This window comes from Heterodontus francisci, chromosome 30 (assembly GCF_036365525.1).
Source record: "Heterodontus francisci isolate sHetFra1 chromosome 30, sHetFra1.hap1, whole genome shotgun sequence".
Classification (NCBI taxonomy): domain Eukaryota; kingdom Metazoa; phylum Chordata; class Chondrichthyes; order Heterodontiformes; family Heterodontidae; genus Heterodontus; species Heterodontus francisci.
Genome location: NC_090400.1, coordinates 53,364,148 through 53,377,413, shown reverse-complemented (window position 1 = coordinate 53,377,413; position 13,266 = coordinate 53,364,148). Strand labels below are relative to the sequence as shown.

The window sequence follows — 13,266 nt, the reverse complement described above, 5'->3', positions numbered from 1 at the left end:
GTATTTTCCCCAGGAAGGCTGAGGAGAGCGGAGACTCTTGCTGCCCCTGTCAGCTCGGGGTGGACAGTTGCCAGGGACATAGTCGGTCCATGTGCTGCTGCTTTTCAGAGTTTGAAGGCAATTAGTTTTCTGTACTTGCTGTTGAAGACCACAATATAGCGCGAGTGCTTCAAATCCCGGGTTAAAGAGCTCAGCCAAATTCCTCCAGCTGCCGGATATCTCGGGTTAGTAACCAGGGGGCCCAAAAAAACAAATCACCTTTAAACTCTGCTAAATGCATCTCTAACAGACACCTTCTCTATAGTTCTTTAAAACAATCCTTGCTTCTCAGGTGTCCCTTTACCTTCACCAGACTCCTGGAGCTTGGAATGGAATCCTGCAACTGTAACAATCTGAATGGTTACTGTTGCTACATTCTGATTCAGTAACTGTCTCAATCCCTGTGCCTCAATTTTGCTGATACTTCGGTTTTTTATGTTTAATCCTCGTTTACCAAGTTTCCTTCTCCACCTTTCGCTTCTAAGGACTAGGGTACACTGCAATTGCTGTCCCTTTGCCCATCCCAACTTGGACATATTATCAGCTGTTCCTTCACTGTCGCTGGAAAAAAATCCTGGAATTCCCTTCTTAGCAGCACTGAGTGTACCTTCACAACATAGACTGCAGCCGTTCAAGAAGGCAAATCGCCATCACCTTCTCTGGGGCAGTGCTGGCATTGCCAGTTTTGTGCCACATCCCATGAATGAAAAGAAAATCACAGCTGGGTCCATCTGCTCAGAATGTGTCAGCTACTCAATAAACTCATTGGAACATCGGAAAAGTAAATCACTTAGTTTAAGAAGGAGCTTGTATTTATATAGCGTCTTTCACAACCTCAGATGGCCCAATGCGCTTTTCGACCAAAGATGTACTTCTGAGGTGTAGTCACTTTTGTAATGTAAGGAACGTGGCTGCCAATCAGTGCACAGAAAGCTCCCATAAACAGCAATGAATAACCAGATAATCTGTTCTAGTGATGTTGGTTGAGAGATAACTATTGGCCAGGATATTGGGGAGAACTCCCCTGTTCTTTGAGTAATGCCATGAGATTCTTTACATCCACCTGAGAGAACAGATGAGGCCTCAGTTTCTTCTCTTGTATAAAAGACAGGTACTCCCCGAGTAATGGGCTGGGAGTGTCAGACTAGATTTAGCGCTCAAGTTTCTGGAGTGGGACTTGAACCCACAACCTCCTGACTCAGAGGTGACTGCTACAAACTGACACTGCCCCCCTCCCCCATTTTATTTCCATCTAGATTATAATCCCTGTTTTTCGGTTTTTTTACTCTAGATTTTCTCCTTGGGTCCAGTGTTACCCTATAAATGGACCCCTGACCCAGTAAAACACATTGTGCCTTTACTTGCCCAATATAGAGGTAAATGTAGTGAGCCTAGGGGTCTAACTGGGTACACTTGCCACATAATTCTGTCAACTGCACTTGTATCCCATGCTGCCATATAAACATATTTATTTAAGTAAACTGTGCAAATGTCTGTTTAACAAGAATCTCACTTCCTGATCCCTGAAAGCCTCTCCACCCCCTATAAGGTTCAAGTCAGGAATGGGACAGAATACTCACCACTCGTCTGGATTGATGCAGCCACACCAATGTTCAAGAAGCTCAACACCGTCCAGGACAAAGCATTTTGCTTGATCGGTACCCTGGCACTGGATTTAATATTGACATCTCCCACTGTGTCACTGGTACACTGGAGTTGAATGACCTCCTGTTGTCCTGTATATTTCTATGATTAACCAGCCTTTTGCTGTTAGATACTGATTAACTTTCACGGTATTCCCAGCACCCTGTCTTTGCCAGCTCTTTGAAAGAGCTATCCAGTTACTCCCACTCCCTTGCTGTTTCCCCACAGCCCTGCAAATCTTTACCTCTTCAAGTATTTATCCAATTCCAATTTGCGGAGGAGTGATATCAGGACCTCCCTCTACATAGCTACCTACTGTGGCCAGCACCTACAACTATATTGGGACTGTTTTTACATATAGGACATCCATTCTGAATGTTTACATCGGGAATTTCATTGTTAAATGGTGACATAAAAGCATGAGCAAAGATTGTGAAAACAAGATGTTTAACAGGAATTGTGTGCATATGCAAGATTTTTTTTTAAAATAATGTAGATAGATATAAAATGAAGGATTGCTGGGAAGAACCAGTTAAGCAGATTGTTTCGCTATTCAGTCGACGAACAAAATATGCCTGCCAGCTATTAATTTTTCTATTTTTGTCAGCGTCTGTTGATTTATCAGTGTTATTAGTTTTATGTAAAATGGGTTGTGCTGGTATCAGGAGCTTGGACGTTTGATCTGCTTCTCTCACTCTCTTTTCCATCTCTTGCATAGTGTTCAGCAATGAAGGAGGACGTCCAGCGGCTGCTGGTACAGTTCAAGGATGAGGGTGGGGAAATTCTGGGGTCACCTTTTGATGTCCCGGTTGACATCACACCCGACAAATTGCAGCTTGTGTGCAATGTTCTGTTGCCTAAGGTAAAAACTTTTTAAATACTTTTATACCGTTTTATATTGGGTACTGTGGCACTTAATGTGACTCTAGCCATCTCCCCATTCCCTTTTGCCTTACCATTGGCAGCTGTGCTTTCAGCTGTCTAGACCCTAAGTGTTAATTGTATAGTAATTGAATATTTAATTGTGTTCAGGTGCTGGGCAGTAACTGGGGATTCACTTGTGCTTGTTTGTATATAGGTGCAGACTGAAAGTGTGGTTGCTGAGTTAGGTGGTGTAACTCCGTAAATAAATGTGTGTAAAGATTAGGCTCCAGTTCTGTCCTTCACTGCCTGGCTTTCTGGAATAGAACATTAAGGTCTGGAGTTTATTCTGTTCCTAAATCTCTCTCTCTTTCAACACCCTGTTCAGAACTCATCTTTTGGCTTTCTAATATAACACTTCCTTTGCTTGGAGTTCGTTTTTTTTGGTGTGTCTGAATATTTTTCTGTGAAACACCATGCGACAGTTTTTGGCGTTCTAGGTGCTATGTAAATCCAAGTTGTTAATTGAATACTTGATTTCATTCGTCACAAAAGAAAGAAGATCAGGGAGCTTATGAAGAATGACTTTTATTTATTAAACCTTACTTCATTACTTAGAAAAGGCTCAAAGTGCTTCAGTTAAAAATGAATTTGCTTTGAAGTAGTTGTGCAAGCAAACGTGACACTAATCTTGCACAAAGCAAGATCCCAGAAACGGCATTGTGATAAATGAACAATTGGTCTATATTTTTCCTGGTGTTGAGGCAGAGAATTGAGGCAGGATATTGGAGAATACTGAGCTTCAAATAGTGCCATGGGCTCATTAAAATCCATCCGAACAGCTAGAGTCCATTCGGCCTATTTACTCCATGCCAGAAGTAGTCAGGGTATCAGTTAAAGTCACATCTAAATAATGAGAGATTGAGTTGACTAGGCCGATATTCCTTTGAGTTGAGTAGAATGAGAGGCAATCTCGTTGAAACATATAGTATTCTTAAGGGGCTTGACGGGGAGAGGCTGTTACCCCTGGCTGGGGAGTCTGGAACTAGGGGTCATGGTCTCCGAATAATGGGTCAGCCATTTAGGGCTGAGCTGAGGAGAAATTTCTTCACTCAGGATTGTGAATCTTTGGAATTCTCTACCCCAGAGGGTTGTGGATGCTCAGTTGTTAAGTGTATTCAAGGCTGAGATCAATAGAATTAAGGGATATGGGGAAAGTGCAGGAAGGTGGAATTGAGGTAGAAGATCAGCCATGACCTTATTGAATGGCGGAGCAGTCGTGAAGGGAAGAATGGCCTAAGCCAGTTCCTATTTCTTATAGCACATCCCCCTGCCCTACCCCTTTGTTTTATTTTGCTCTTCAACATCCACTTGAACCAACAGAACAAGCTGGCTAGGTCTCTTGTCCAAAGTACGGGATTTCTGACAATGCAGCACTCCCGCGGCACTGCAGTCTGCTGGACTGCTGGCCAAGCTTATGTGCTTGGGTCCTAGAACCCAAAACAACTACAGTGTGCGCTGCCAACTAAGCCAAGCTGACATGAAGCATGGGAAAAAGACAGTGAGGATTGTATGAAATAGGGCTAAACCCTTGATTTCCAAACATAATTAAAGATGGTCATTATGTTGGGTAGTGCAGTGGTATAGATTAATTTCCCTTCACCTTCAGGATCTGATTTGAGATAGATTTTAGATGTGTGTAGGGTGATGGGATCTTATAGAGAGTGTAGGCTTGAATTCATCAGGTAGCTCTCTGTGGCTCATGTGCTTGGGAATACAGCAGTTAAAGAGAGAAGGGACTTGCATTTATATAGCACCTTTCACCACCTCAGCATGTCCCAAAGTGCTTTGTAGCCAATAAAGCACTTTTGAAGTGTAGTCACTGTTGTAAACCTGGCAGCTAATTTGCACACAGCAAGCCCGCACAAACAGCAATGTGATTGTGACTAAGTCTGTTTTGAGGGATAAATATTGGCCAGGACACCAGGGATAACTCACCTGCTCCCCTTCAAAATAGTGTCATGTTTCGCGCCGATCTGAGCGGGTAGACAGGGTCTTTGTTTCATTTCTCATCCGAAAGTCAGCTCTTGCAGTGCAGTGCAGCACTCCCTCAGTACTGCACTGAGGTGCCTGCTTAAATTTTGCGCTGAAGTCTCTGGAATGGGACCGGAATCCACACAGCCTTCTGAGTCATGCAAGAGTGATGCCCACTGAGCTGTGGCTGACACTGTTAGGTTAGAATGATGGGAATCGGGATCGTGGCTGTGATTCACCGTGCAGTGAGTCCTTTGTCAGGATCGTACGGTCATGGGGAGGTGCCGAGAGGAGGCCAGGCGCCCTCACATTGAAAGAGTTAAACCCAGAAGGAAAAGTGTGTCAGCATTAGCAGGGGATTGGAAATGGATCTGCAACTTGACCCCTTAATCATGGACGAAAGGGAGAGGAAGTTCACTGTCCTTAAGGATACGATTTGTCCTTGTCCACGACTCTGGTCAGGCCTCAGTTAGAATATTGCATCTAGTTTTGGTCTACTCAAATTGTGGGTGATATTGAGGCATTAGAAATGGTGCCGAGGAGGGCCACTCAACATGACCGTATCGAATGGCGGAGCACGTTCGAAGGGCTGAGAATGGCCTACTCCTATGTTTTATGTTCTTAATTCCCAATCTCAGTTACCAAGATATGCTGAAAGAACTTGCATCCTACACTTTTTAGAGAATGCTGATTTGATCAATGTTCAAAGACAAAGCAAATAGATTTTGCTTGAGTTGATAGTTTGTTCTGATTAAATGGATGAGGGAGGACTGGGGGTCACAATTTTAAGGCCAGATCTAAGTTAAATGTCAGGAGGCGGTACTTTTCCCAGAGTATAGTAAACCTCTGGAACAAGCTGCTGACTCATGCAGTGAGCACTATTTCACTGTATTCCTTCAAACGAGAGCTGAACCTCTTTGTGATCGGGACAGAGATCACCTCTTACAATAGATAGATAGCGTGTACGATTGTCAGGGCTAGAGTGGCCTCCTGGACGAGTTTTGATTGCCTAAGGGGATCGGAGAGGAATTTCTCTGATTTTGTTGTTTTTGATCTAATTTTTGCCTCTCCAAAGAGATCGCATTGGTTCAATTGGGGAGGGGAGCATAGTCCCCTCAATTTTTTTCTTGCTGTGCACAGCCTGTTCATTGCAATGCACAGAAGCTTTACGATTTTTGTGTTTCGCCACATGCACAATATCTTGAAGGAAACAACTTGTGCGAGGCCTCTGCTGTACATTCTGGGTTGCTGTACACGCACGTTGCTTAGAGGGAACGTTGGTGAGAGTCTATCTATTGCACAAGGTATCACAGATTGTGTTGGACAGGCTTGATGGACCAGAGGATCTTTTGCTGTCCATCATTGTTTGCATGTTTGTAATAAAATCAGAGGAATTGAGTGGGGGGGATAAAACGTAGCAGATTAATTGAGACAATTTTCTTTTGGTCTGATATTTTCAGGATGATCCACTTCCTTTGGCCTTCTATGTGAATGAGACGGAGATTGTCATCTCACTGGAGAAGACGTTGCAGGAGCAAAAGGTGGAAACGGAAAATGTTATCGACATTATTTATCAACCTCAGGCAGTGTTTCGGGTTCGGGCTGTGACGCGTTGCACCAGCTCACTGGAAGGACACACTGAGGCTGTCATTTCTGTGGCCTTCAGTCCCACTGGAAGGCAAGTCTCTTGAGGACAATATTCCTAAAAATTATTCAGATCTGTTCTTTTTATGTTAGCTCTGGCTCTGTGGGTAGCAGTCTCGCCTCTAAGTCCCAATCCAGGGCTGGAATTTTATGGCCCTCCACAGGAGCAGGCTTGGGGGGGGGGTGGTGGCTGGCGGTTGCTGTTGCTGTTCTCGATGCCTTCCCACCCCTGCTGCAATTTTATGAGGGGCGCGGTGGTGAGAAACGGCTTGCCGGCCTCAGGCCAATCAAGGCCCTTAAGTGGCCAATTAACTGCCACAAGGGCCTCCTTGTGGGCTTGTGGGGTGGGTGGGTGGGGGGGCCACTTGATCAGGCATCCTGTGCCCTACGGAGGTTCCCCCCGAACCCCAACTGCCCCCATTGAAATAAAGACCCCACCCCACCCTTACCTTGCCGAGGCCTGGCTGATTGTCCCTGGCGAGGCCCCAAAACGTACACCTCTTTTGGGGCCGATGTCCACGATCCTGCTGTTGGCTGGGTGCAGTCCCAGCAAGAGCCACTGCTCCCAGTAACGCTGCTGGGACTAAGAACTGCCAGCCCGCTGATTGGCCGGCAGTTCTTTGAGGTGGGACTTCCAGCCTCAAGGAGGTGGAAGCCCCAGCCAAGTCCAATTAAGGGCCTGGGGAGTATAAAAGCCTGGCATGCCCCCAAACCTTTCCTGTGCACAAATTGGCTGCTGTGTTTCCTACACCACAACAGTGACTACACATCAAAAGTACTTCATTGGCTGTAAAGCGCTTTGAGACATCCAATGGTTGTGAATAGTGCTATATCAATGCAAGTCTTTTTTTTTATGCACTTCCCCTTGTTTGACGGGAAAGAGAGCAATAGTTGTCGTAATATGTAATGCTTTCTTACATTGTCAAAATGTCTGAGTGATTCATACAAGAAATCTTTTAGTGTGTGGTGATCAAGGGAATTGAGATGCTTGGGCAGTCATTCCATACCTAATGTATAGAAACTTTCAGAAAGTAATTCTTTAGGTCACACCTTTTGTAAAGTGGACTAACTATGTTGCACTGCTAATGGTTGGTATAGTTTATTGTACACTGTTTTGTTACTGCTAATGATATATTGTAAGCAGTATTGACCCAGTGTCTCTGATAAAGGTATCTAGCAAGTGGATCAGGGGACACCACAGTACGGTTCTGGGATCTGTCGACAGAAACTCCTCACTTTACATCTAAAGGCAAGTTCACTTTGAACGTTTCAGTATTACCTTTCCGAAACAAAATGCAATCCCCACCCCTTTTCCTTTTCAGTTTAGGATCCTGATGCCCACAGCATTTCCCGGGAAATTGACCAGCCTCTATTTACTGGGAAGTGAAACCAGAGGACATTGATTTATTCTGTAGTTTATACCTGTTAGCTTAGCTCAGTTGGTAGCACTCTGCCCTGAATCACAAGGTTGTAGATTCAAGTCTCAATCCCTTTCCTTTCAGTAACCCATTTAATGTCCCCCTGAGGGGATCTTTAGGGAGAGACGGTGGTGTAGTGGTAATGTCCCTGAATTAGTAATCCAGAGGCCCAGGTTAATGTCCTGGGGACAGGGTTTCAAATCCCACCACAGCAGCTGGTAGAATTTAAATTCAATTAATTAATTAAAAATCTGGAATTGAAAGCTAGTCAGTAATGGTGCCATGAAACTATCACCAATTGTCGTAAAAACCCCTCTGGTTCACTAATGTCCTTTAGGGAAGGGAATTTGCAGTCCTTATCTGTTCTGACCTACATGAGATTCCAGACTCTCAGCAATGTGGTTGACTCTTAACTGCCCTCTTAAATGGTCTAGCAAGCCACTCAGTTGTCAAGAGCAATTAGGGATGGGTAACAAATGCTGGCCTTGCCAGCGATGTCCACATCCCATGAAAGAATAAAAATAAATCCCATTTATTCTGTTTGTTTTCATGGCTTTCCTTGGTATATTTGTGCACAACTGCATTACTGTCTTGCTGCTAACTTTGTTTTTTTTTAACTTGCATGTTTTGATTTGTCTTTTTGAATCTTCCAAACACAAACACACCCAAAATTTGTAAGTATTCCTCATAATATAGTATTAGCCATGGCTCAGTGGGTAGCACCTGTGCCTCTGAGTCAGAAGGTTGTGGGTTCAAAGTCCCACACCGTAGACATGAGAACAAGAATTCAGACTGACACTCCAGTGCCGAACTGAGAGAGTGCTGCACTGTTGAAAGTCCTGTCTTTTGGATGATCTCTGGACTCCTGGACAAAATTTTACTTTACTGATTGAAGGATAAATAATCTGATCATTATCACATTGTTATTTGTTGCACCTAAGTGCACAAATTGACTACCACGTTTCCTACATTACAACCATGAACATTAGATTTTGGAACAGGGTTGTCCAACCTTTTTGGGCGGAGGGCCGCATTACGATTTTTGCTCAGCCCAGGGGGCCAGTGAGCAAATTTCGAAAGATAAAGGCATTAAAAATGTATCTTATCAATAAAAACTACAACAAATGTACATTTTTGTGAAGAAGCTTTAAATGAGACTAATTTATTGACTTACTTTCTCATCACTATATTGTAAACTGATTCAGTGACATATCTGGCTTTGTTTTTGCTTGTATAAGTAGTCAATCTCTGCCCGCACACTTGATGTAGCGATGCAGAGTATTCTGGATAGATGCCCATCTTTCAGGAGAGACCTTGATCTCTCTCTCCGTGCTCTGTGTGTCTTCCCCTGCCCCCTCCACTCTAGGTCTAGGGAGCACAGATTGAAAGTTTTGTGCAAAAGATGCAGGGGGAATAGGAGGAAGAATGTTTTTGTGCAGTGGGTGGTAATGACTTGGAACTCGCTGCCGCAAGGGTAGTGGAAGCGGAGACGATCAATGACACCAAGAGGAAGTTGGATGGCCACCTGAGAGAAATAAATTTGCATGGCTACGGGGATTGAGCCAGGGATTGGGACTGATTGCATAGCTCTGTGGACAGCCAGCATGGGCTTGATGGATAGAATGACCACCTTCTGTGCCGTAAGTAATTGACTCTTGGACTCTCTCTCCCCTCCTTCCCTCTCTGTCTGTCTGTCTCGCTCCCCCTCTCAGTCTGTTTCTCTGTCTCCTTCTCTGCCTCTGTCTCCTTCTTCCCCCTCTGTCCTCCACCCACCCTCTCACTGTATCTCTTCTCTTCCCCCCCACTCTCTCCACCCTTGTGTCTCCAGTGTTCCCCGCTCTCTCTATCCCTCTGTCTCTCTGCCCTCTCTCTGTCCCCCGTCTCTCTCTTTTTCTCTTTCTCTTTCTCTCGCTCGCTCTCTCTCTCTCTCTGCCCCTCCTCGCTCACTTGCTCACTCTCTGCCCCTTCCTCCCTCACTCTCAGTTGCAGAGAGTGGATGCTCAGCAGATATTCCCAACAGACTGGGGATTTTGCGGCAGAATTTTTAAAAAAGTGAGAACCTGCTGGAAAACCCCAAGTCTTTTGGGAAACGGCTGTTCTCAATGTCAGCAGCTGCCAGCTTGAAACTGACAGTGTGATGTTTTTAAAAAGGCAGCTCTGTAAGAAGAAGACAAAAGGACATTTCTAATCTCCAGTCACGGTGAGGATGAGGAACAGTTTACATTTTGCGGGCCAGATGGAAATGTTTGGCAGGGCTGATGCTGGCTTGTGGGCCGTATGTTGGACAACCCTGTTCTAGAACATTAAAACAGTGACTATACTTCATCTGAGGAAGGATGTTCTTGCTATGGAGGGAGTGAAGCGAAGGTTCACCAGATTGATTCCTGATATGGCAGGACTGACATATGAAGAGAGATTGGGTCGATTAGGCTTGTATTCGCTAGAGTTTAGAAGAATGAGAGGGGATCTCATAGAAACCTACAAAATTCTAACAGGACTGGCCAGACGAGATGCAGGAAGGATGTTCCCGATGGCAGGGGAGTCCAGGACCGGGGGTCACGGTCTAAGGATAAGGGGTAAGCCATTTAGGACTGAGATGAGGAGGGATTTCTTCACCCAGAGAGTGGAGAGCCTATGGAATTCTCTACCACAGAAAGCAGTTGAGGCCAAATCATTAAATATATTCAAGAAAGAGTTAGATATAGTTCTTAGGGCTAAAGGGATCAAGGGATACAGGGGGAAAGCGGAAACAGGGTACTGAGTTTGGATGATCAGCCATGATCGTATTGAATGGTGGTGCAGGGCCGAATGGCCTACACCTGCTCCTATTTTTTTCTATGTTTCTAAAAGTACTTCATTGGCTGTAAAGTGCTTTGGGATGTCCTGAGGTTGTGAAAGTTGCTATATAAACGCAAGTTCTTTAATAACTAAAATCCTTGACATCTGGCATCAGGATGAGATAGAAAAATGCCGTGCCAAATGCAGCAGGGGGCACTCTTTCTCCAGTTGAGGCTTCAGTACGTTCTTGAGGACAAAGGAAGTTAGCAGTGTCAGACCTTCCCCTCCCCGACCTGGGAGCGCATGCTGCAGAGAAAACAGAGGGAGTTCCATCTCCCAGTGCTGCATTCACTGTGATAAGTCATGATATTCACCAAGAAAAGAGAAAGTAAAGCGTTCTTCTGATGAAGCTGGTAGTTTCTAGATCGTTGGTGTCATTTAGTCTGTGCTGTAGCACTCACATCCCTGAGTCAGAAGGTTGTGGGTTCGAGTCCCACTCCAGCGATATGAACATGTAGTCCAGGCTGACACTCCAGTGCAGTACTGAGGGAATGCTGCACCATCGGAGGTGCTGTGCTGCAGATGAGACATTAAACTCGGCCCCCGTCTGCCGCCTCAGGTGGACGTAAAAGATCCCATGGCACTATTTCGAAGAAGAGTAGGGGAATTAGCCACGGTATCTTTATACTTTATCTTGAATTCTTGTACCCACGTCTATGGTGTGGGACTTTGACCTCTAACCTACTGACTCAGAGGCGCGAGTGCAACCCACAGAGCCATGGCTATATTTTGAGGAATGGTTAAGAATGTTGGGTGTGTTTGTGTTTAGAAGATTCAAAGAGACAAATCAAAATATGCAAGGTAAAAATATAAAGTAGTAGCTAGACAATAATACAGTTGTGGACTGATATACCAAGGAAGGCCATGAAAACAAACTGAATAAATGGGATTTTTTTTCTTTCATGGGATGTGGACATCGCTGGCAAGGCCAGAATTTGTTGCCCATCCCCAATTGCTCTTGACAACTGAGTATTTATCCTTCAACACCCAAAAAACAGAATGTCTGGCTGTTATCACATTTCTGTTTGTGGGATCTTGCTGTGTGCAAATTGGCTGCCGCGCATCCTATATTACAACACTGACAACATTTCAAAAAAAGTGCTTCATTGGCTGTAAAGTGCTTTGGGACGTCCTGAGGTCGTGAAAGGTGCTTTATAAATGCAAGTAGCATTCCGAACGAAGTAGATGAACTGAGAGCGCACGTTGAAGTAAATAAATATGATCCGATAGCCATTACGGAGACGTAGCTGCAGAATGACTAGGATTGGGTCCTGAATATTGAGGGGTAGATGACATCAAGAAGAATAGGAAGCTAAATAAGTGGAAAGCCACTTAGGACAGAGATGAATCTTTGGAATTCTCTACCCCAGAGGGCTGTGGAAGTTCAGTCATTGAGCATGTTTAAAGCAGAGATTGACAGATTTCGAAATACAAATGACATAAAAGGATATAGGGATAGTGTGGGAAAAAGGCATTGAAGTGGATGATCAGTCATGATCATATTGAAGGGCGGGGCATGCTCAATGGGCTGGACGGTCTTCTCCTGTGTTCCAAGGTAAAGGTGGAGGGGTAGCACTGTTAATTAAGGATGGCATTAATTAATGACCTCAGACTAAAGGCACCTCTAGGTAGCAGCAACAACAATATGATTGAATTTTACATCCAGTTTGAAAGAGAGAAGAGTGGGTCTAAGATGAGTATTTTAAACTTAAATAAAGGCAACTATGAGGGCATGAAAGCTGAGCTAGCTGAAGTGAACTGGTTACTAGGCTAGGAGATCTTTCACTAAAGAAGCAGTGGCAGACATTTAAGGGGATATTTCAGAATAAGTATATTCCTACTATAAAGAAAAATTCTAAGGGGAGGACCTACAGTCCGTGGATAACTAAAGAAGTTGAGGAAAGCATCAAAACTTAAGGACAAGGCATATAATTGCGCAAAGATGAGTGGCAGTTCAGATGATTGGTCAGAATATAAAAAACGGCGGAGAATAACTAAAGGGTTAATCAGGAGAAAGAAATTAGTGTATGAGAGGAAGCTAGCTAGAAATGTAAAAACAGATAGCAAGAGTTTCTACAGGTATTTAAAAAGGAAAAGAGTAGGTAAAGCGAGTGTTGATCCTCTGGAGAGTGAGGATGGGGAGCTAATAGTAGATAATAAGGAAATGGCAGATGCAATGAACAAATATTTTGCTTCCCTCTTCACTATAGAGGATACAAAAAACATTCCAGCCTTAGCTGTAAATCAGGAGGTGGAAGAAAGAGAGGAACTTGGTGAAATTTCAATCACTAGGGAAGCAGTACTGAGCAAACTGATGGAGTTGCGGGCTGACAAGTCCCCGTGTCCTGATGGACTTCATCCTAGGGTCTTAAAAAAAGGTGGCTAATGAGGTAGTAGATGCATTTGTGTTAATTTTTCAAAATTCGCTAGATTCTGGAAAGATTCCATCAGACTGAAAAGTAGCAAAAAAAACCCCTCTATTCAAGAAGTGGGGGAGGCAGAAAACAGGTAATTATAGGCCAGTTAGCTTACGTCTGTTGTGGGGAAGATGATAGAATCGATCATTAAGGAGGTGCACTTAGAAAAACACAAGGTAATCAGGAATAGACAGCGTGGTTTTGTGAAAGGGAAATCATGTTTAACCAATGGGCGGCACAGTGGCGCAGTGGTTAGCACCGCAGCCTCACAGCTCCAGCGACCCGGGTTCAATTCTGGGTACTGCCTGTGTGGAGTTTGCAAGTTCTCCCTGTGTCTGCGTGGGTTTCCTCCGGGTGCTCCGGTTTCCTCC

The 13,266-nt window shown here is 44.4% G+C and overlaps 1 protein-coding gene across 3 annotated transcripts in view; it reads left to right on the top strand.

Annotated features, from left to right (window-relative positions):
- nle1 (notchless homolog 1 (Drosophila)) overlaps nt 1-13,266 on the top strand; it is a 50,537-nt gene that overhangs the window by 14,628 nt on the left and 22,643 nt on the right. The window contains exons 1-4 of one of the 3 annotated variants that reach the window (XM_068010667.1): nt 51-224; nt 2,402-2,545; nt 6,039-6,256; nt 7,392-7,471. In XM_068010667.1, coding sequence (XP_067866768.1) covers nt 2,411-2,545; nt 6,039-6,256; nt 7,392-7,471 — 433 coding nt within the window. In that variant the 5' untranslated portion in view covers nt 51-224; nt 2,402-2,410. Of the gene's footprint in view, nt 1-50; nt 225-2,401; nt 2,546-6,038; nt 6,257-7,391; nt 7,472-13,266 lie in introns of those variants that run through there. The other 2 variants (XM_068010668.1, XM_068010669.1) reach the window with 2 other exon arrangements.